This window comes from Temnothorax nylanderi, unplaced genomic scaffold, assembly GCF_030848795.1.
Source record: "Temnothorax nylanderi isolate EJ_2023f unplaced genomic scaffold, tnyl_v1.0 TNYL_tig0012_pilon, whole genome shotgun sequence".
NCBI classification, from domain to species: domain Eukaryota; kingdom Metazoa; phylum Arthropoda; class Insecta; order Hymenoptera; family Formicidae; genus Temnothorax; species Temnothorax nylanderi.
The window spans coordinates 1,203,947-1,225,202 of NW_027249074.1; the positions used below are offsets into that span (position 1 = coordinate 1,203,947).

General features: G+C 44.7%; 1 protein-coding gene across 6 annotated transcripts in view; it reads right to left on the reverse strand.

The window, feature by feature from the left end:
* Nucleotides 1-21,256, reverse strand: part of LOC139767815 (uncharacterized) — a 67,370-nt gene that overhangs the window by 3,085 nt on the left and 43,029 nt on the right. For 3 of the 6 annotated variants that reach the window (XM_071697455.1, XM_071697456.1, XM_071697460.1), the window contains 7 exons: nucleotides 6,164-6,479; nucleotides 4,280-4,659; nucleotides 2,794-4,047; nucleotides 2,394-2,562; nucleotides 2,099-2,257; nucleotides 716-1,986; nucleotides 14-430 (listed from right to left, as the gene is read on the reverse strand). In XM_071697455.1, coding sequence (XP_071553556.1) covers nucleotides 14-430; nucleotides 716-1,986; nucleotides 2,099-2,257; nucleotides 2,394-2,562; nucleotides 2,794-4,047; nucleotides 4,280-4,659; nucleotides 6,164-6,424 — 3,911 coding nt within the window. In that variant the 5' untranslated portion in view covers nucleotides 6,425-6,479. The remainder of the gene's footprint in view (nucleotides 1-13; nucleotides 431-715; nucleotides 1,987-2,098; nucleotides 2,258-2,393; nucleotides 2,563-2,793; nucleotides 4,048-4,279; nucleotides 4,660-6,163; nucleotides 6,480-21,256) is intronic. The other 3 variants (XM_071697459.1, XM_071697457.1, XM_071697458.1) reach the window with 3 other exon arrangements.

The following is a 21,256-nucleotide window of genomic DNA, read 5'->3' on the forward strand; positions in this document are numbered from 1 at the left end:
TTGTTACGCTTACCTGTAATTGTCGGATCTAGGCGTGGAGCTAAGATTCGCCGTTTTAGTGACGTTCGCGTGCGCATCCACGAAGACGGGCGAACTCTTGGGAATGTCGCATACCACTTTAGGATGCACCGTGGTCTGCTTATATTCCAGATGCGACGACGACTCGGTGGGCGCCCAGTCATAATACTTTGGCCGGTAATCTTTGTACTCCCTCGGTTGCTGTTGATGCTGTTGCTGCTGCTGCTGCTGCTGTCTAGAATCTACGCTGGACGCTCTTTTACGCAAATATTCATCGCTGCTGACGCTGCTCTTTCGTATAGTCGTCAATTTCGCCGGTGGGACTGACGTGGGTGACGACGCGGATGACGATGGCGCGCCGTCCGGGTCCGCACGAGATAACTGCGAGCTGTCCCACACAGTGGGCAAGCTACTGTAATTGAAACAGATTGTTAATAATAAATAGCAATTCTGAAGACTATAATTATTAAAAATAATTAAATCATGACCATCTATCTTAAAAAGTGTTTTATACAAATTATATTCTCTTCAAAAACTACACTTTTTTCTAGCTACTAGCTTGGATAATAAATATTTTAGTCTTAAACATTTTATCTATAGCTAAACACAAAATTGATAAAAAAATTCAATATGTCTAAAGTTCAATATATCTAAGTTTTAAAGCATTTAATTTCAAGCATAATTTCAAGAACCTTACCTCAGGTTTTCATCCATGCTGTACAAGCGAAGTTGCTGCCTGATATTCGCCTTCTCTCTAGCTCGTTTTCGTTGGAACTCCTCCTCTACCTTACGCATCGCTTCTAGCTCGCCTTTCCTCTGTCTTTCCTTGGCTTCCGCCTCCCGCGATAGCTTTTCCGCTAATCTACGCCTCTCGATCTGCCGCACAGTACTCTGGAATGTGAATCTACGGCCTTTCGAGTTGCTCTTTAACGGTGCTTTGACTTCCGGCGCAATTTCCTTATCATCCTGCAAATTTTGCTGACCACCGACGGGCGAAATACTTCGTTGTTTCATCTCAGAAATGTTGTCACACGATTTGGAAAATCTAGTATTCACTTTTGCATCGTTCGCGAAAGGCTTTTCTTTCAAAATGACTGATTCTTTGGGCTGCTTGCTCGTCTTTTCTACATCTTTGCTAGGTTTCCTGAATTCGTCCACACCGTTCTTGCGGTACTTTGATCCGGAGCCGTTACCAGAATTCTTTTCACTTTCCACTGCCATGTTGCTCCTGTAGTTCAAACTCTGCGACTGATATTGAGAGTCATTAGATTCAGGCAAGTACATTACATGACCGCCGGAGGCCAAGTACGAAAACGAGGGCGGCTTCATGATCACAGGAAAGTCACCGCGATCCTCCAGGTCTTCTACTAAAACCTCGTCCTCATCCTCGTCGTCGAACCCGGGCTTCCAACCGGGTGGCGAGGATCGCGTTGCGTCCGTGATCTGGGTATGCTGCAATGACGTTGGGGCGCTTGTCGACAGCAGCCAATTATCGTCGAGAACGTCGCGAGTGCGTTTCCTCTCTAAGTCTAGCGGTCCGAGTCCGAGGGCGCCCGACACCGACCTCTTCAACTTCTGCAGCGAATTGAAGGTTGAACCCTCCTTATTCTTCAGATCCGGATTATACAAATACATGCGATTGTCGTCGCGTGGCAACGACAACGAGAATACGTGCGCCCTAGGCGGAAATTTCACCGGGGTCGGCATCGGCGGCGGCGAATCCACTCCGGCGTCACTGCTGGACTCCTCACCTAGATCCTGTTGCGGCGTCCACGTCGGTCTCGTCGCCGGTGTCTTCAATCGGTTGTTGTTGGTATTGGTGCTAATGTCCAATGAGTCGTCATTGGCCGCGCCGGCATCCCCGGATATACCAGAATCGCCAGATTTATCGTGCGAACTTCGCGGACCGAGTACGATCAGCGGCGGAGGCGGCCTCGACAGACGTTCGATACGTTCCTCAAACATCACCTGATACCAAACAACGTAACAATATAACCGGACGTGTTCCAAATATTTTGCATCTCTTCACTTGCTAACTATTTTGCTAATTATTATACTTAAATATTTTTTACGCGCTTACCGGAATTTCCTCGCTCGCCGTGCTCATGGTTGGTCCAGGTGCTTCTAACGCTGACAGTAATCTCCACGCTGCCGATGGTGAAAATCGCGGGATTTCCAACTGTTTCTTAGGTAACGTAGGTCGCAATTTCAATGAGATATCCTCGATTCCGCTTTTCCCCTGAAATTTGCAATCATTCGGTTCATTAAAATATGTATTCAAACTCTTCTTTTTTAAATAAAGAATTACGTTAAACGATAATCTTGTAATTTTATTGATAGAGCGTTGTAAATAGAAAAAGAAACATGTTACTCACATCATCCGTGTAGTCGTGGCATTCGATTGATCCATTGATTTGTCTGGTCTGCAACCTGGATTGGATTTGCTCCATGTGCTGGTCCACGCAATTCCGTGACTCATTCGATAATGCTTCGTCCATGCCGAAGTAGAAGGTCTTCGGTGCGGATTTCTCCGGTGACGGCAATCTAGAGAAATGATCGAGGGGATATCAAACTCTGCGCGATGATTACGAATGAATGCACTAATCATCACTTATTCGTCATCATCGGAAAACTAATTACGTGTCTATACGCATCCGTGCGCTCAAGACATTCATAGATAAGGGAAATAATTATCGGAATCATTTCAACGCACGCGCACGCATCCGCGACTCGCGAGTAAGAGATAAATGGATCTGAGATGCGAGAGCAACTTACACGTGCCAATTTTTCTCGCGGACTTCCTTGGCTTCTGGTTTCCTCGCGAGCTTCTCTTTGGATTTTGCATCTTTCTTCTCCGCCGTCGCGGGAACAGGTTCGCAGGACCATCTCTTCTCGTCCGGCGCGCCATCAGTATTCCTAACGTCGCTCTTCCGCCATCTACGATCGGGATCTCTCTCCTTCTCTCTTTCTTTGGCCTCGCTCGTTCGCTCAGGCGTGCTTTCCCTCCCGGAACCCTGCCCGCGAGGATCTGTGACCCTGATGTAAGGCCTCACCGGACTCTCCGATCTGGTTCTCCCGGAGTCCGCCGCGTTTTCATACTTCCGGCTCTTCGCGACACTCTTCGCTCGTTGATAGTCCTCAAGAAGATCCCTCCGTTGTTTCTCCGACGAGAGCTTATCTCCCGAGGACTGCCCCACGGCGTCCACGCGATCCTTCGGATCTTTCCGAAGAGGTTCTTTCGGGTGCATCGCGGAGTATTCGTCGAACACTGATTTCTCGACGAGTCGTCTTTTTCCACCCGATACAGCCTCCGCTTGCCTCTCCTCCAAGTAGTCCTTAGTCCTTCCGGGATCACGAGAGTTCCCTTTATGCTCATCATACGAGTTGTGCTTATTTTCGGATCGATTACAACGATCAGGTAGCCGCCTCTCCTCGACCATCCTGTCCTCGATCACGCGCTCTTCAGGGCAACTCTCCTCGTTCCTCGCTGATCTCTTTTCCGGCCTTTTCACCTCCTCGATCTTCGGCTCTTTTGTGCATCGATCAGCGTCGTTGTTGCGTTCCAAGTTTGCCGACTCTACAGAGGATCTGCCGCCGCAATTGAGCTTATTGCGGACCTTCCTGGCTACTTGCATCAACTCCGCTTGGAACTCCGGGCTGCTCATGCTTCTCTGCAGCGTGTTCTTGCCATCAAAGATTCGCGAACGCCTATGCTCATCCCGGCACCAACGATCCTGATGGAGATGGTTGCTCTGATCACGCCAGACGAGCCTGTTCTCCTTGTTGGCGGCGCGGCCGTCCTCACCACGCCACCGTCGCTCGTTCTCCAGCCCGCTGCCACCGTTCTCGCAGCGTTCCGCGATAGCGTGAGTCTGCGACGACGAGGAAGAGAGCCAGTTGACCTGCGCTCTCTTCGTCTCCGCTCGCGTTTTGAAGAGGCGCGACCGCCTCGGCGGCGGTTGGACCTCCTCTCCGCGGCAACCACCCGGTCGATCCTGACCAGATTCGGTATATCTAGGAACAAGGTTCCTACATCGAAACATAGATGCTTTAGACTGACTATTGGTAGACGAGAAGCTCTCTACTAATGTTAATATAATTTATATACTTGATAAAGAGAGAGATCGACATTTGCAATCTTAAGAAAGAACGTCTATAGAGATATTATTCATTCAAATAAAAATTTTTTACTGGCTTACAAATTAAATAACAATAATTCGAGAAATAAAGGTGATACTCGATGTATCAGTAGCATTTCTACCTGTAAGAATCTGGGGACGATCCATCAACGACGCCGTTTGACGGCGGCGCCGGTGCCTTGTATTTCTTCTTGCCCCTGTACCGGCTCTCTCGCTCCCTGCACTCTCGTTCGGGATAATGCCCGCTTCCGCAATGCCGGTGCTCCATCGCGTGCTGATGCTGCTGCTGCTGCTGCTGCTTCCCGTTGCAGCGCGCCGCCTCCCGCGCCATCGGCGAGTACCGCAGATCGGGCTCGCTGCCGAATCTCTTGAGCTCCTGCATCTCGTTCTCCACGCAGCATCTCGACCCGTTCCCGTAGTAGCAGCAATGGTGCTCGAGCTTGCGGCTACGTGACGCGCCGATGTTCGACGCCGAGGTGCTGCGGCTGCGAAATATTCCCTGCTGGAGGGCGAGAGAGAGAGAGAGCAGGCTTGAAAAATACCGACTTGAATCCCTGATTTCCTTCGCTTTGTTCAATCATTTTTACAACGATTTAAATCCCCATGCACAGTCCTGCATGCGCGAGCTGAGCAAAATATTTACGTCTGCCTCTCATAATAGGAGTTCTCATTAGTGAGCTCCGATTATATGCATAACGGGTTAAGAGAATATTTTTTTTCTTAAGTATTACATAAAGGTAGAACGGTAAAGTGTTACGTTTATTCTTAGAACACTGTTGATTTACAAAACGTACGCGACTTGCTTCTGATGCGCGTAATAAGCGCTATAGAGGACGAGGCATCACGAAAAAGCGGGGCGGATGAGAAACCGTCGTCTCTGTGCGACCGTCGGCACAAAGCGTTCGATGAAAGCCGCGTGATACATTTCGCGAATTCGCGGTAAAAAGTCGCTCTACAGAATAATCTTAACCGGGTTACGACACATGGCGCCCGGCCAAAAGACGCAATACGAATTCTGCACGGATGCGCATTATCATCCCGCGTGAGAATTCTAGACGACGGAAACGTGCGTCTTCGTGGACAGAAGGAGGACTGGCTAGAAATCAGAAGATTGAAACCGAGGCGAGTCGGAATAAAAAATTATCTTTTCGGCAATTTTACAAAGGCAAGTTTTCACGCTAAAGCGATTCGGAGCAGAAAATATCAGTCTTTCCGTGACTCTTATTTTCGGCTAAATATAAATAATAATTTGACCAGAAACCTAAATAAATATATGAAGTAAAAGGAGAGATATACATTTATTATATCCATATAGTTCTCCTTCTTTATTTTTGGAATTCCAATAGATTCGTATTAGATGTACAAATTGATACCGCTTGTATTGAACCGCTATAAAATCTTTCTTGTTATAAGAATAGAAACGCTTCAGAATGCTTTTTGCTGTTCGATCACTGCGGGGGCGCATTTACTTTTGCTGTCAAACCACTCCGGAATACATAACTCTCCGAATCGAAGCGGTTTGCATCACGTGCATATCTTTTTGTGGAGGCGTTTCGATGGAGCAGACTTTCCGCTTTCGAAGTGGATTGAAAACAAACATATACGAACGCGACAATATGCTCCTCTTGCGAAACGCGAGCAGAAATTTATTTGGCCCTTGGTTTAGCCCAAGCGGAATGATTAAAGATTGTAACAAATCAGAGATAATGCCATATCTCTAACATACTGATAAAAAATTGACGCAGTTGAATTTGACTGACAATTTATCGTCTAATCTATTATTATTACTATCTTCCTATCAATGTCTCTATCCGTCACTATTGTTAACAAGGAAAATTATATTATCAACCGGCATGAGAATCTGTACCGGCGGCAAAATAAATTTCCACGCACCCGCCGATGGTGCCCGCAATTGCAACGGATCGTGCGGCGGCACACGAAGAGCATGGCATGGCATGGCACGCCACGTCATCAGCGCGATTCGAAAAGCCGCCGCGAATCCTTACCTTATTAAGGTCGTGCGGAAGCGTGAGGGCCGGCGGCCGGCGGCCGCTTATGGTTCCCCCGTTGTGAATGATGCTTCCATTATTGGTGGCGCGTAGCCGCTGATTGGGCGGCTCCGGCAGGACCTTGTGTCCCGTCGGCTGCTGAGGGTGATGCCTGCCCAGCTCCCGGGGGAAGGACTGCGTCCACCCGCGTCCAGCGATCTCCTGCGACGGCCCGCTGGACGCGCAATATTGATGCGAGCTGCTGCCGTTGTTGCCCATTTCTATGCCGACCTGGCGTCTCTATGGTGCGCACGATTCGCCATTCATCTTGCATCTGGAAGGATCAAGAAAGCGGGACCAATTATCTAACGTGTTCGCCTGAAATCCTATTGAAAGTTACTGTGGGATCTAATTGGATCCGTAAAGCTGAATGTGCCATAAATCCGGAAATTTTTATGGGAGCAATAAGAATTACGCTGTTTCTAAAGTATAATATGACTTTCAGAAAGATAAGCTAATCAGCTAGGCAGATCATACAGTTCGCAGGAAGTTTATAAGTGAATTCTGAAAGAGCAATGAGTTCTACATTTGCTATATTGCTTGCCTTATGTAAGAATTAGTAATATATTAATTAAGTAGAAATACAATAAGAATAGATACAAAGTAAAATAATAACTAATTGCATAATAATTGGAATAAATATAAAACGCATTGTTAGAGATAATAATATAATGGTTCTAACGATAACAAACAAAAGAAATTGTGTGACGCAGATGGATAAAAGAAGATAAAACGAATCTAGAAGAAATATGATAAATAGATGCAAATGTTGATACAGTGTTACGAGCCGGGCTTAAATACTCTGTACGACGATCTGTATATTCCGTAGAACGATCGGATGGCCAATTAAGAGAATCATTTGCAAACCAGTTCCAATTTCCCTTAAACCACCTGCATCCAAAGTACGCTTTCGCATACCAATTCGTTTGGCGCTTTGCATAACGATTAAGGGTGTAATTAAATGTTAATTAGAGTGATCAATTTACAAATATGTTGCAGAGTCCGCCTTAAATGCTCTTCGATAAGGCTACACTGTTGCATAATAACACGCTCGTATTTTAACACTTGATTCTAATTAATATTTTCTTCGCGAGAAGTATATTTTACGAGCCAACTTTATCCACGATAATGTCGTCGATGAAAAATCATTCGCATGAATACAGATTATAAGGAAGCGTTGCATCTTCCTCTTGCTATCAAGATCAAAATGGAAACAAGTATATCGTATAAATATCATTAATTCCACTTATAATGTGCATTCTCTCTCCGATCGTATTCGGAAAAAGTGCCATTGCTCAATAACTTTCTAACATCTTTACATCTCCTATCGGACGAAGGACGACGCGACGGTTCGCGAGGCCATTGATGAACGAAGAGTGCACGGGGTCCCGGGAAGCCGTTGGGAGGGAGAGCGGAAAAAGAGGAGAGTAAACGCACGCGAGTTGACCGAACGATCCGAACGAGCAGGCCGATTATCTTACAGTTAGACGTGGCTTAACCTCGTGTCAGTCGTGTCGGGATACGGGGAGAAAGAGAAGGAGAGACCGCGGGTGAGAGAGAGAGGACCGTCTGGGATGCGTCTTTCTAAAGTAAGTTCTTCCATTCACCACCGGTACGGGAGCAGGTGCCCCAACCTGCACACGCGACCCGTCCGTGTCGATCGACCGGTAGTACCGCTAGCCCGGGTTGAGTAAGAGCGATGCGAAAAGCGTCGGAGAAAAGTCGACGTCGTTAGGGTAAACGGCGTAAAACGAGTAAGGCGGTCCCTGGTTAATGCATCTCGTATTCAACGCAGCGTGGAAACGACGGCGCGTGGAAAACTGGTTTTCCCGCGCGTCTCTTTCTCCCTCTTGCTCTCTTTCTTTTTCTCTGTGTCCCGATCTCGCGTCGAATTGAAAATAAAAACATCGGGATCGAATCGTCGCTCGCGCGCGATGCCGATTATTATTCGCTTATTATTCGCGAAAAATTCGCGAGGTGAATGAGCGAAATTACGCTCGCGCGATCGCTCTCAGGAGGCGGATAATACTGACATCGATATCGAGTGTTGTACGAAAGGCGACGATCTGAAGTACAGGTTTCCTCCGGTGAAAAGGGTTCGTATCGAAGCTTGCAGTTGAGATGAAATAACCGATTGATCGATAAATGCGAGGTGCAAATTATGGCTTAGATATTCCTTGATAGCTTAGATATTCTTGCTAAGTACACTATACGCGTGTTTACCTGCGTTTTCTGAAATAAGAAGGCCCGACTGCAACACGTTTCACTTCCGCACGATGCGGTGAAACAACGGGGACCAGATTGATCGATATTGCAGTCGGATCAAAGAAAAAGACACCGAGCGTGGTTCTCACAGTTTCACCTCCGACAATGCATTCTGAAATTCACGCAGCTTACAATCGTTTAAATGTTGGAACGTGCGCAATTTTATCGTAAATGCAATGGTAATGAACGCGTAACAGGATATTAATTACGTCTAATGCGAAACAATTCTGTGGCAACACTTGCAGCATCGTGATCTTTTAAATGGCTATAAACTTTTGTAATTCGTAGTTGATATTATATATAAACATACAACGTACATAAAATTATGTTACATACATGTAAAGTACAATGTTTAATAAAACGATTCTAAAAATAATTAAAAGCCTTTATAAATATTATACATCAGCTAGCCGATTTTTCCTTAATAATCATTTTTATTGTAAAGTTCAATTGTACGCGGGGAAAAATCCTAGTGACAACACCTGACGATACCTTGCTATTCGGTCGGCGTCATCGGCGTCGATTCTCCAGTGGATTCGCGCGCGATTGTCGTGCCGCGGCGAGAGGATTCTCCGGGGCACAAAGTGGCAAGTGATGCATGACGGATGGCGGCGGTTATGATAACTCGAGCGTAGGGTACCCGCGGGGGGAAGACGAAGGAAGAGAGAAGAAGGGAGCAACATCAGAAGGAAAAGGAGGAAGACGAAGTAGAAGGAGGAGGAGGAGGAGGAGAAGGAGGAAGAGAAGGAGCGCAGGGGGCGACGAAGCGCAAAGGGACCCAGGCAGAGAGAACGGGGAACGGGAAGGCAGGGGGGAGGAGGACGTTTGCCCCCTCGCGATGATCATCGCCGAGAGTCATCGAACTTGGAAGGATAGGAAGAACGATTCTCCGTCTGCCGTCTTCTCGTTCGCGATAGCTCGGCGTGAGCGCGAGCGAGCTAGGATGTAGGATAGCAGGCAGGCAAGGCAGCTGCGCAGCCCCGGCTATCTCGAGGAACTCGAATCGAACCCGGACTGTATTCCCGAGCGATATACATACGCCTACGTGTCGCGATTGTCGGCACAAATCATGCGCTTCCTGCTGCACGCGCCGTGGCAAAAATCCGCAAGCGCCCGAGCCGACAATCCGATCCGATCCAATCGAGCGCGTCACTGGGTGCTCCGTTTCTTCCTTTTTTCCTTTTTTCTTGTGACGTTTGGAATGAAATGATGTGTGTCTCTGTCCCTTTCTCTCACACGATTTACGCAATGCGGAGTTTTTTTAACCAATGGAAGAATCGGAAGCAAACCGCGCTTGTGACCTATCATTAGAGATTGGCTCCGGTACTTCACAACGGAAGTATCATTCGCTATATGCAGTGCGTTCGGACCGAGATTCGAATCGATAAAGCACGGGAGCTTGGTAGATCGGAAATGATGGGCGAGGGTCGTTATTACGTTCTTGGGATTCACGAAATGAAAGAGCACGTATCTTCTATGTGTTTCAATAGCAATGTCTCACCCCGTATTACGGTCCGTCCTTCCTATATTTCACCTCGACTAACCGCGCATTTCGTCTTCCGACAAAATTTAATACTAATAATCTGTTCAATGCGCAGGTATAATTTTCTCTAGCTAAAAATAAGGTAGCAACTAAACATAGGTATTGAATAGAACCGTCTCTTAGGAAAACGATATAAGTAAAGTATAACTAAAATTAGGAAGAAATAGAATAATTTAGAATTATATATAACTATACATAAAATATAATTTTGTATATGTGTAAGTGTGTGTAAATTATATGTAATTACATGTTCTATGTCATCGAATAATAATTATTGTGTACAACAATTTATATAAAAAAGCATCTAATCTGTCAATAGTTTGATTAAAACTCAAGTATAATTTTTTGCGATGAAAACAGCACGCAACTAAATATTTCAACAAAATAAGATTGAAATTTCAAAGTTAGATAGAACCTTCTCACTTAGACCAGTGTAATTGTGTGTTTCCTCATCCGTAGAACAATGTCCACCCTGTATAACCGCGTGCCCTGTCTTCCGACAGGAACGTTCTATCTTGTAGAACCATGGCGGCCCCGCGGACGCTCGTAAAGAACAAAATGCCAATCCAATTTCCCGGAAGGTCTCACTCAGGCGAGTCTCTCCATCTCCCTTTTCCTCTCGCGTTCTCCATCTTCTCCTCGATCGGTTAAGGAGCCAGGCTCTTCCTTTACTCGGGGATCTCGCGGGGAGACATTCCGCCACGCGAGAACGCCCGCTGGAATTTAACCGTTGCGCCCTCGGGCTCGGGAGGGACAACCGGTACTGACTGTAGTATGTGCGAAACAACGAGAGCTTATCCCGGTAATAAAAGCCGGTCTAAATATCTCAAACGCGCCGTTGAGAAATCTCGTTCAGCGGCGTGCTACGTTCCACCGGATAATCGACCATGTTGGATCAACGTGTCGGTCTCGTAGTTGCGAGGCGCGCTACCACAATGCACATGCCAATTTTCAACGTTTAGGTAGACTAGAAAATAATACGTGATTATAGCCAATAATAGTCTACGATACTCCAGATTACCCAAATCATCACGGAACGTAACAATTCGAAGATTATTCTTACTGCAATGTAATTATAGCGTATTTTCACGTTTGCCATACATCGAACAGTAAATATATCTATACATATATATTTTAAAATTTGGAAAAAGAAAAATAATAAAATTGCAACACGATGTTTTGCATGATCAAAGAATGCATGATTGCGCAAACAATCTATCTATTTCTCTAAGCGCTCAGGACGCGAAAAATTAATGAGCGAACGACATTGTTCGCACAAATGTTCCACGTAGCGTAGTCCACGCGTGCGTTTCGTACCTGGACTCGTGGATATTGATTAAACGAGCGGGGGCGATGGCGAAACCACGTGTCTCCTCGAAGGAAGGAGGAAAGGGGGAATCGGGGAAAAATCGCGATATTCGCCGCTCGCGGTGAGAAACGAAGGCACGTGTGTACCCACGGGGGCCCTACTGTCTGAATCCGCACACAATGGCGTGTTCCAACTTTCACATTTTGCTCGAAAGTAATAACGTTACGACGCGCCGCCGTCGCGCCGTGGAAATCCTACGGCGCGCCGCAACCACGACCGGTCGCAACCTGCAACCCGCGCGCGCAGATATTATCTCACCCCCGATGTACCATATATCAGCGCGAGTGAGCGAGCTGCGTCCCCGCCGCCGCCGCCGCCCGGCTAGATCCGCGGTTCGATCGCGGTAATAATGATTGGATGGAACGCACAATGGGCGAGCAGGGGGCGCGGGTGGAAACACTATTGCCTCGCGCCGAGAGCCGCGGCAAGTCGACTTTCGACTCGGCTGTGACCTCTGACCCGCGCGCACCCCCTCGATGTACCGAGCATCGAAACCGGTATACGACCATCCCTCGGCTTACACCGGCGGAACGAGCTTTTTCGGTTCGCAGAATCCGCGGCGCAAATTACACGGGACGGATACGTTTCGCAAAGATTTATGCGGGAATACCCGCGCGGAAGATACTTAACTCGGCGATTTTTCATCGTGCAACAATAAAATCCCGTCGATCAGCAGATGAGAGTAATATCGATTATATATAGTTTTCAATGTTTTAGAGATGTTTAATAATGTTTATTAAACATATCTAAAACATTAAAATGTTATGTAATCTGCCGTCCGAAATTAAATGCAATATTAAACGAAATTCTTCATTGTTTCTCCTAACGTTACCACTGCAGTGCAGAAATCCGCGTGTTGCGGCATCATAATGCACTGTCGCAGTTACTTAAAGTATTAATTGCCTGGTCACGAGAGCAACGAATTTCCTAACGAAACGTCACACTTTCGTGCCGCGAGGCTAATTTTCCTCCGCGAGCATTAACGAGTCTTGCATTCGCTCGCTCGCTCTTCCGTGACTCCTGTTGAAGTCGAGGCGAGTTCGCGGGCGCGAAACACGAGACGAGCGGGTCTAACTCACGGACTGACTTTTCGTACTCCCTGCCTTTCGTACGTATCACGGTGCGGTAGATAGCAAACGGCTCTTGTAACTCTCGCCGAGATAAATGCAGATTGTGCGAGTAGGTATATACGTCTAGGCCTGTCTCGCAACTCTTGCTTAATTGACGCTGAGATCCTTCGGATGCCGTTCCCTCTCCTCTCGCGATTTCCTTGTCGGGAGGAGCGGAGGAGCGGGCCGAGGCCGTGCCGCGAGCGAGGGGTAAAGCGAGAAGGAAAACGTGGGGTGAAACAGGGACAAGGAGAAAAAGATGGGACTTCGGAAAGAGAGAGAAAGACGGAGAGGGAGAAAGGAGGAAGGAGGGAAGGGAGAAAGGAAGAGAGAAAGAGAGAGGAATGTGGAGTGAGAGAGAGGGCGAGTTATTAAGCGGGCATAGGTGCGCGAGTAATATATCGCACGTGGTCATAGCTACTGAATCGGTATATCGAGCAGTACTTTAGCTCATTAAAGAGCGCGCGGCACGGCTGCCCGCCGTCGACTTCTTGGGAGCTTTAATTAATCAGGAATCGTAACGTTAGACCATCTGTCGGCGATAAGACGCACAGGTGCCGTATACGCGCGTTCGCGATCGCGATCATCGTACCGGCGTAATGCGTACGTGATTACAGAGTGCGCCGGCCAAATAGGCGCAAAAGGCATCCGGTAATTACGGACCTCGAAGTATCTTCGGAAACGAAGATCGAGCGGTAACGAAGAGGACGTGGTCGGGACCGAAAGAAAAGAAGAAGATATTTGACAAACGTATAACATTGCTGTGTCCGAAATATTTGACACTGTACACGAAGCTTCGAGAGGAAGCGATAAAAATCGGGGATAGCATTATCAAAATCTAGTGTCTCGAGATTTCTCTGGCCGGTATTCATAGTCAGTTCTTATTTCAAGATTGTCTTAAGTAATGTCTTAAGATGCTAATATGGCTCTGTGATTGGTTCATACCATCTTAAGATCGTACTTAAGACGGTCTTAAATATAAGAACCGACTATGAATACCGGCCTCTGTCTTTCTCTTTTATTCATTCGATTTTAAGATTAGGATCCTTCAAGATTTTATTTGATTATCGCGCGCTTCATGTCTCGAGATTCCGAACTTTCAATACTTCTCACGTCCGCTAAATCTCGTCGCGTCGAGATTCCCGCTGGTACAGCGACACGTTCCGCATACATTTAAGCTCGAAACGCGCAGAGGATCGTCACGTCGTCCCCCTGATTAATCGTTCAAGCGCAACTTTGTCATCGTGTTCTACGAGTCGTAACGCAAACGACGACGGCCGGCCAGGGCGCTCGCGCATCCGCGGAACGCTCTCCAGGTCTCCAGGATCGTTTAATTACTGGCAGCGGCGTGTTTGCATGCGAAATGCGTGTCCACGCATCCTGCGCTAGTAATTGCCCCTTTACGTGTCACGAGCCGGGAGGAGGACGACGTCGTGACTGGCCGCCGTAGGTGCCGCCTCCGGTAACGTCGATCCTTCCGGCCGGCGCGGCGCGGCGCGGCCGTCAGGCGGGTGCATTTACGTTGCACGTTTAATGCATGCAAACGACCGAGGATATATAAAAAAAGTGCTTTTCCGCCCGTTAACGTAATTCGCCCGTGATCCCGTGGTATCCCCTGCGCTCACCCCTCTTGCTGCGCTGCCTCCTGCAGCGACGAAAATGGGACTGGACTGTGAGAAACGGAAATATTTTAGTTTATTTCTTGTGACATTGCTTTTATCAAAATTTTATTCGTTAGCCTTCGTACGACTCATTCGCGTCAATAAGAGCTTCTCTGAGACATTCAAGAATTTATGGTGATGGGATAAAAATAAAAAGTAAACATTTTTGTAAATTTAAAGATCTTTGTAAAAATTGCATTTTTAAAAGAAGTCAATCGCTTTCTAAATTACGTGTTACAACCGTGAATCGGTGGCTTCAAAGTCTGTATGTTTACGAGGACGAGATATCGCAGTCGAGGTTGTTCCAAATTTAATTAATCGCACAAAAATGAAAAGCGACGCGTCGCGTTTGAATCGGCTTGTCGGGGACTGAGATAAAAGGCATGTGAAAAGAAAAGAAAAGAAAAAAAACGAAAAGAAGAGATTCGTCGGGCGGATTCAGGTCGCGAAACCCGTGCGAAAAAGAAAGTCCTCCTCGAGGAACGTCGAGATCGGCTCGGTGAGAGTGGAACCCCGCAGGAATCATTGCTCCCGTCCCCCTACCGAGTGTTCGATGACCGAAATTTACTCCGCGTACAGGTACACAGAAGCCGCCGAATTCACGTGCCTTAGATCGAAAGTAGGTGGGTTCGGTACAACGCTGCAGGCGCATTCCATCGTTGCGGCGCGCCGTAGAAAGTTGCGGCGGCGCGATCGATCCGAATGGAACATCTTGTCGCGCGATTCGGCACTACCTGCGGCTCTTACTCATAATGATCGTCCGCAATCGTTTAAACACCGTAACAACTCCGCTCATTAATTTTCTCGACGGTGACAAAGTCCTTGTATGCAGAGAATTTCAAAAGAGAAATGTAATGGAAAAAAAATAAAATATATGATAATGTATGCAAAATATTGAAATCTTACACTTGATAACGAGGAATTTTAATAATTCATTATTGACATGTTATTTAAGTAATTATAAAATTATTTAATTATTTTTTGGAGCTCACTTTAAAAAAGATTTAATTTGAAGCTCAGCTATTAAGAGACCTAACGTTTGAAGTTGAAAAGTTATAATTAATACCTGCCATAAAACTGTGTCCATAAAAAATTCATCTTGGAGTCACGAAAGAAGCTGTCGTTATGAACTAACGGTGAAAAAAGTGGTTCGACAGCCTGACAGTTATCGAGTATCGACAGGCGAGGTACGGACGAGTGCCGGAAGCGTAATTAAAAGCAGCGTGTTTAGAATGGGAACGAAGGGACGACTTCAATTATCGAGTGTACGTTTTAACGACTAACGATAAGCGTCACGGAAGAAGCAGCTTGTCGTCCCCTCGCGCGCGCCAATTAAAATAGATCGCTCGAACGCGAAATTCCGATGTATCGCGTGCGATTTCGTAGCTCACAATTCTTCGACGGAGGAGGCCAACCACGGAGCCTACGAATAAGTTCGTATATTGACATTGCACTCGCAAATATCGATACAATTCAAGCATTTCCGACATTTCTTTGGAATCGAGTAATAATTTGAAGGACGATAGATTCATAGTTTCGCTTCTGCGAGACATTCAGGTAATCAATCAAACTTAATCTGAGTACACGAAAAGACTACGTCGAATTAGAACGTTCATTGACGCGTGTAAAAATCAGCGATCAACCGAGACGGTATTATCGATATAAATGTACGTAAAATAAATTTCTCCCGGTGAAACCATCGCAAGCGCATGCTGTATATTGTGATGATTAGAAATCTCGCGGGTAAAATCGATTGACGAGAATAATGATATTACTGGAACATTTCTTAACGCTTAACCGTTACGACGCACGTACGCTTACGTAAAATTTCAATTTAAAAAGGTAATTATGAAAATTACAGATTTTGACATAAAAAATACTGTATATGAGCCAAATGTTGTCGCTAATATACCATTGAAGTTGATTACAAATTACTTGATAGAACTAATATAACAAGAATTAGTCAATAATATTTGATTATTTCTATTAAACTAGTACACAGTAAAAAATTTTGTGTCAATGGAAGTCCACTCTCAATTTTGTGTTAAAATAACTCATTCATCGTGTTAGTTTTGACATTTAGAAATGTTATATCGACATTTATAACATTTCTAAATGTCAAAAATAACACGACGTATGAGTTATTTTAACACAAAATTGAGAGTGGACTTCCATTGACACAAAATTTTTTACTGTGTAGATATGTTGTTAAATAGTACATCTGAGAATATATATGCTTCGCTACGGTATCCGTGAAACACGTTTTACCCCTTTTCATCCCGTTAGGGGTCGAATTTCTAAAAATCCCTTCTTAGTGGGTGCTTACGTCATGAGAGGAATACACTACCCGAATTTCATGTTTCTAGATTCAGGGGTTTGGGCTGGACGTTGATGAGTCAGTCAGTCAGTCAGGACATTTGTCTTTATATATATAGATATATAGATGTGTGTGTAATTAAATCGTGATTGAAACGCGAGTATCTATTTGCGGTACGACGACTCTTTGAGGATTACGCCTAGCAAAATAAAATCTAATCAACGATACGTGTGTGAACTCCAATCGAAATACTCAGATATTTGACCGGGCCGTAACTGGAGCGTGAATGGAACACGACCATCTCTACGGTGAGTCAAACCTCCGAGTTTCATGTTAGGCGTCACGCAAGGAAAATCTTGCGACGCATCCGTTAGGAAACATGTTAGAAATATCGTCGTTCCACCTGTGAGCCGCCGGGTTTAAGCGATCGGGTTTTATTGCGTTCCAAGCGCGCCGATAGCCGACGATCAAACCAACTCGACTGCTCGCTCTCGTAATCACGATGGGAACGCTCTAGCAGTTCTACGACAATCAACTGCAAAGACTGGATGATCGCACTATGCTTTTCGAGCGAGAGATTGAAACGTTATAGAAAGTTTTTACGCGTGAACTCAATGAGTAGGGAATATTACAATATAAATATTACTTTGAACATATAATATTAACGGTGCATATTTAGAGAATAGAAATATGATTCAACTATCATTTAAAATTTAAATAAAACATAATAAGTTATCTGCAAGATTCGAGTGAAATTTACTTATCTTTCGATCAACGATTTATCTTTAAATAGATTATTTTTTAGTATAATTAGCAGGAACAATTTCTATAAACGTATAATTACGATATATTGCTAATAATTAAATAATTACATATTCCAAGACTTTCTTATCGAGCGTTAATTTCTAACGCGGTCCCAACGAGATCTTAACGCACAGTCTGTTATGGCCTTAATGAACGTTCGCACGATAGCAGGTCGCAATATTAATAATCATGCGTGTCGATAGCGCCAGACACCGCGGGAGAAATCGGGGTCAGATGGAATCAATTAAATAATTCTTTAATTAATTTTTGATCGCACGATTTCACCTCCTCGAGATAACGTGTGGTCGTTCCTGGTGTCCACATTGACGATAACAGCGCAAACATATCTGATATCATAAATTAAATGTCTCTCACGGACATATCTCTCACAGAAATTAAAACTAGTGTGATTCTGATTTCATGTTGCAATCGTTAAAAAAAATTTATGAACAAAAATGAGCTGTAAATGTAGATAGCAGATAGATTGTAGATATTATTTTTGCTTGTTTACACTCGTCGGAATCTGAACTCATTTTTATATTGAAATTATACCTATTGGGATTGCTGACTTGCTTTGGTAGCTTTGGAGCGTGGTAGCTTTCAGTAAGAGGAAACGGTGTTACGTCATCGATCGCCGGAACTGCCCGATGAATCGTGATCATTCTTCCGTCTCTCTTTCTCGCTGAAAGAGACTATCGCTCCTATGTGTTCACCGATAATAACGGTGCACGGATAGGACGATTACGTAACGGAAGTAAAATAAGTGACCGAATGATAGAGTCATTGTCAAAAGACCTTTTCTGCTTTAAAAAAGCGGTTCCCAAACTCAAAAAGATTCCCACGAAAAGTAAGGTAATCATTAAATAATTACTTAAATAATTATATTGTATTATTTAAATAATATTTTTAGAAGAGGATATGAGATAATCTTATAATCACTTGTATATAAATAAAAATGTACATATATAAGATAATTATTACAGAAAATATGAGAAATGTAATATGTATATAAATTTATTATTTCTACCAGTCTAAAGTTGTGCAAATCGAGACGCACTTTTCAGAGAAAAAAGTAATTTCACGCATAAAGATTATCTAGATGTGATAACAATACGATGCGGCAACAAGATTTTAGATTAAAAAGTTTAGGTTATTACGGTCAATAATGTAGCAGATGATGCTGAAGATAAAACAAGTATAAAGCATCTTTTCCTAAAGATCAATTTAGTGATATCGTGTTTGAGAATCTCTGCTCCGAAGGGCGCTAGATGCAGCCCTCTCGCTTTATGAGCGACAACGGCATACTACAGATTCTTCAGATAACGTTCACGGTTACGCACCGGCGAACAAAGGATTGTTCCGCGTACATTTTTGTCGCGAAGGTTCGTGGCGAAACGTAGCATAATTTTATTGCATAACACATACACACATACTCACACCAACTTCCCGCCTCGCACTTGCTTTTGTACGGGCGTTTTTGAGGTCAGACGATTTTACTTTCTTCTCGGCTGCGATCTTAAAAGAGATTTTTGCATCTTCATAACAGCGCGATCGCGGAGGCGTCAGTTTGTTAATATGGAATACCGCTTTTGTCTGATGACGATTCGGCTGTTTGCGAAACTTATACTAACGAGCATAACTCGCGTCCTGTGTTCATTATAAATTACAAAACAATTCAGAGCATGAACAAATGCGATGGAGAGGCGTGAAAGAGATACTATCTGTGTTAAATATACGATATTTTCGGCAGTATATAAGCACGTCGTGCACGCCAATCACGACTTGACACGCATTTAAAAGATTGTTGTTGATCACTATCGACTAAGTGTAGGTAGCCAAGGCTGCGACGAGTGGAATTGCCTACGCGACATGAGGCTCGCCTACGCACGAGGCGCGTAAATGAAATGGGCATTCCACCGAATCGGCCACGGTGGCTTACCTCCACGTAAGTGCAGCAAGTAATATTCTGAATTGATCTAAAATTCTACGGTTTAGAATTTTAAAAAATTAATTTATCGCCTAGTCCTCAAATTCAAAGAAATTTAGAATTTTATCGATTATTTTATCAAAGTTGATCAATTTGACCGTACTTCATTTTTTTTCTAAATAGCAACTACAGGATAGACGATTTGATCAATTGCAATTTTAATAACTGACTGGTCTCTGTTCTAACTCAATTCTGTATCACCCATTCGATGGGATTTCCGCATATTCTCGCGTGAAAGGCAGCTTATCGGGGACGTCACCTTGCCTACCGGGCATAGCTAGGAAGAATGCCCAGCGGGCGTATCTACGCAGGATGTCTAGCCATATCTGCGAAAGAGACGAGCGCGGGCTGGCATCCGAGCATCGATATCTCGCTTGGAAACTTTCACACGCGCCGGGACACCGCGCTGCTCGCGACGTCGCGAGGGATATCCTCTTCCTCAAAGTAGCTTCGAGTAAACGATCTGTATCTTAATAGGAAGCTCTGCTAGATGCATTACAACAGCGCAGAGCCACGTGCTATCCTAATGAACAAATGGCATGTACGTTTATTCGTGCCGAGACACTCGGTGTTTCAGAGATGCGTTTGCGTTTCATAATCGTAAAGCATAACCGCGGCTATTGCACTCGCCGGAGGCGCGATTTTAATTAACGCGCTTTACGAGTAGAAAGGAAGAATGAGAGAGAGAGAGAGAGAGAGAGAGAGAGAGAGAGAGAGAGAGAGAGAGAGAGAAAGAGAGAGAAAGTGAATAGATAAAAAATATAGAATATTATAAAAAATCCTTAATATTATACACGTACGTTTAATAAAGTACGAAATTTGAGAATATATAGAAGTAAAGTAGAAATTTGGGAATATAATGTATAACAAGATGCAGATCGTAAAAAAATATTGATCTTCGTTTCATATTTACACCATTATCATGCAGTAATTGAAATAATATTACAATCCTGCAAAGATCGTTCGATCTATCGTAATTAAATCTAGTCCTGATCAAAATGGAAATCTCTCGATACGTGATCGATGCAACCTCGGCGGCAAGGTGCATGCATGTAACGATGCGATAATCCCGCGCTCTAAACTCCATTAATATTAAACGGTTGCGAAAGGAAGACGGCGACGATCGTCGTCGGCGAGCGGCCACTTTCGAAAAGCCGGCGGTGAAAGAGGGACACGGCGGCGCGACGTCGCGGTCGTCTCACGTTTGTTATGCGCGCATTTAAAGCGATAATTGTCGACTCGACGTTAAAGGTCGGCGGTCGATAATTGGCAGTTTTATGACGAATTTCACTGTCTTTACGAGGCCCCAATCACCGCAGCTTTCCCTCCTTCGGGCGGACGCGCGCGTCCTTCGTGTCCGCCCGCTAGAAAACAGGAAGGTGCTCGATGCTTCAATGCATCTCGTTGCATGCGCGCAGCGTTTGTTGAAAATCACGTTGTTACCGCTGACGTTTTGAGACTTCTTCATAATGCAACACGTAATATGTATTTTTAACGACGTGTAATACATAATTGTGTAATACATGTCTACGTAAAGTCTAAAATAGTTATCGATAAATTGATTTTTTGTGTAATATTATAAACAACTAATAATCTCGAAAATTATCCATCTTTTAGTAGAGATATCGGCAGGAGTGTAATTACTTGCAACCTAGAATCTTCTTGAGTAACTATCGGCCCGAAATTAGTCCTTCGTGAGTGATTATCATTTATTTCAGGTTCCATTAGTATTGGCATTTGAGTGACGTGTGCGAAAGTGCGAACCTCGTTAATCTAGATCTTCAATTTTTGTTATGAATAGCCGAAAGCTAAATTCAAGATTTAGCATTGTCTCGAGGAGCTTTGACTCCTGTCTTATCGTTTCTGAAACGCCCTCCGGGTCTTCTTTGCGCCATTTAATTTAGGTTTCGCCGCCCTCCCTTTCGTCGAATCCATGTTGGTCGAAGATAATCGGCACGATACTAAAATTATGCGTAATTGCTTCAGACGCGTTGAT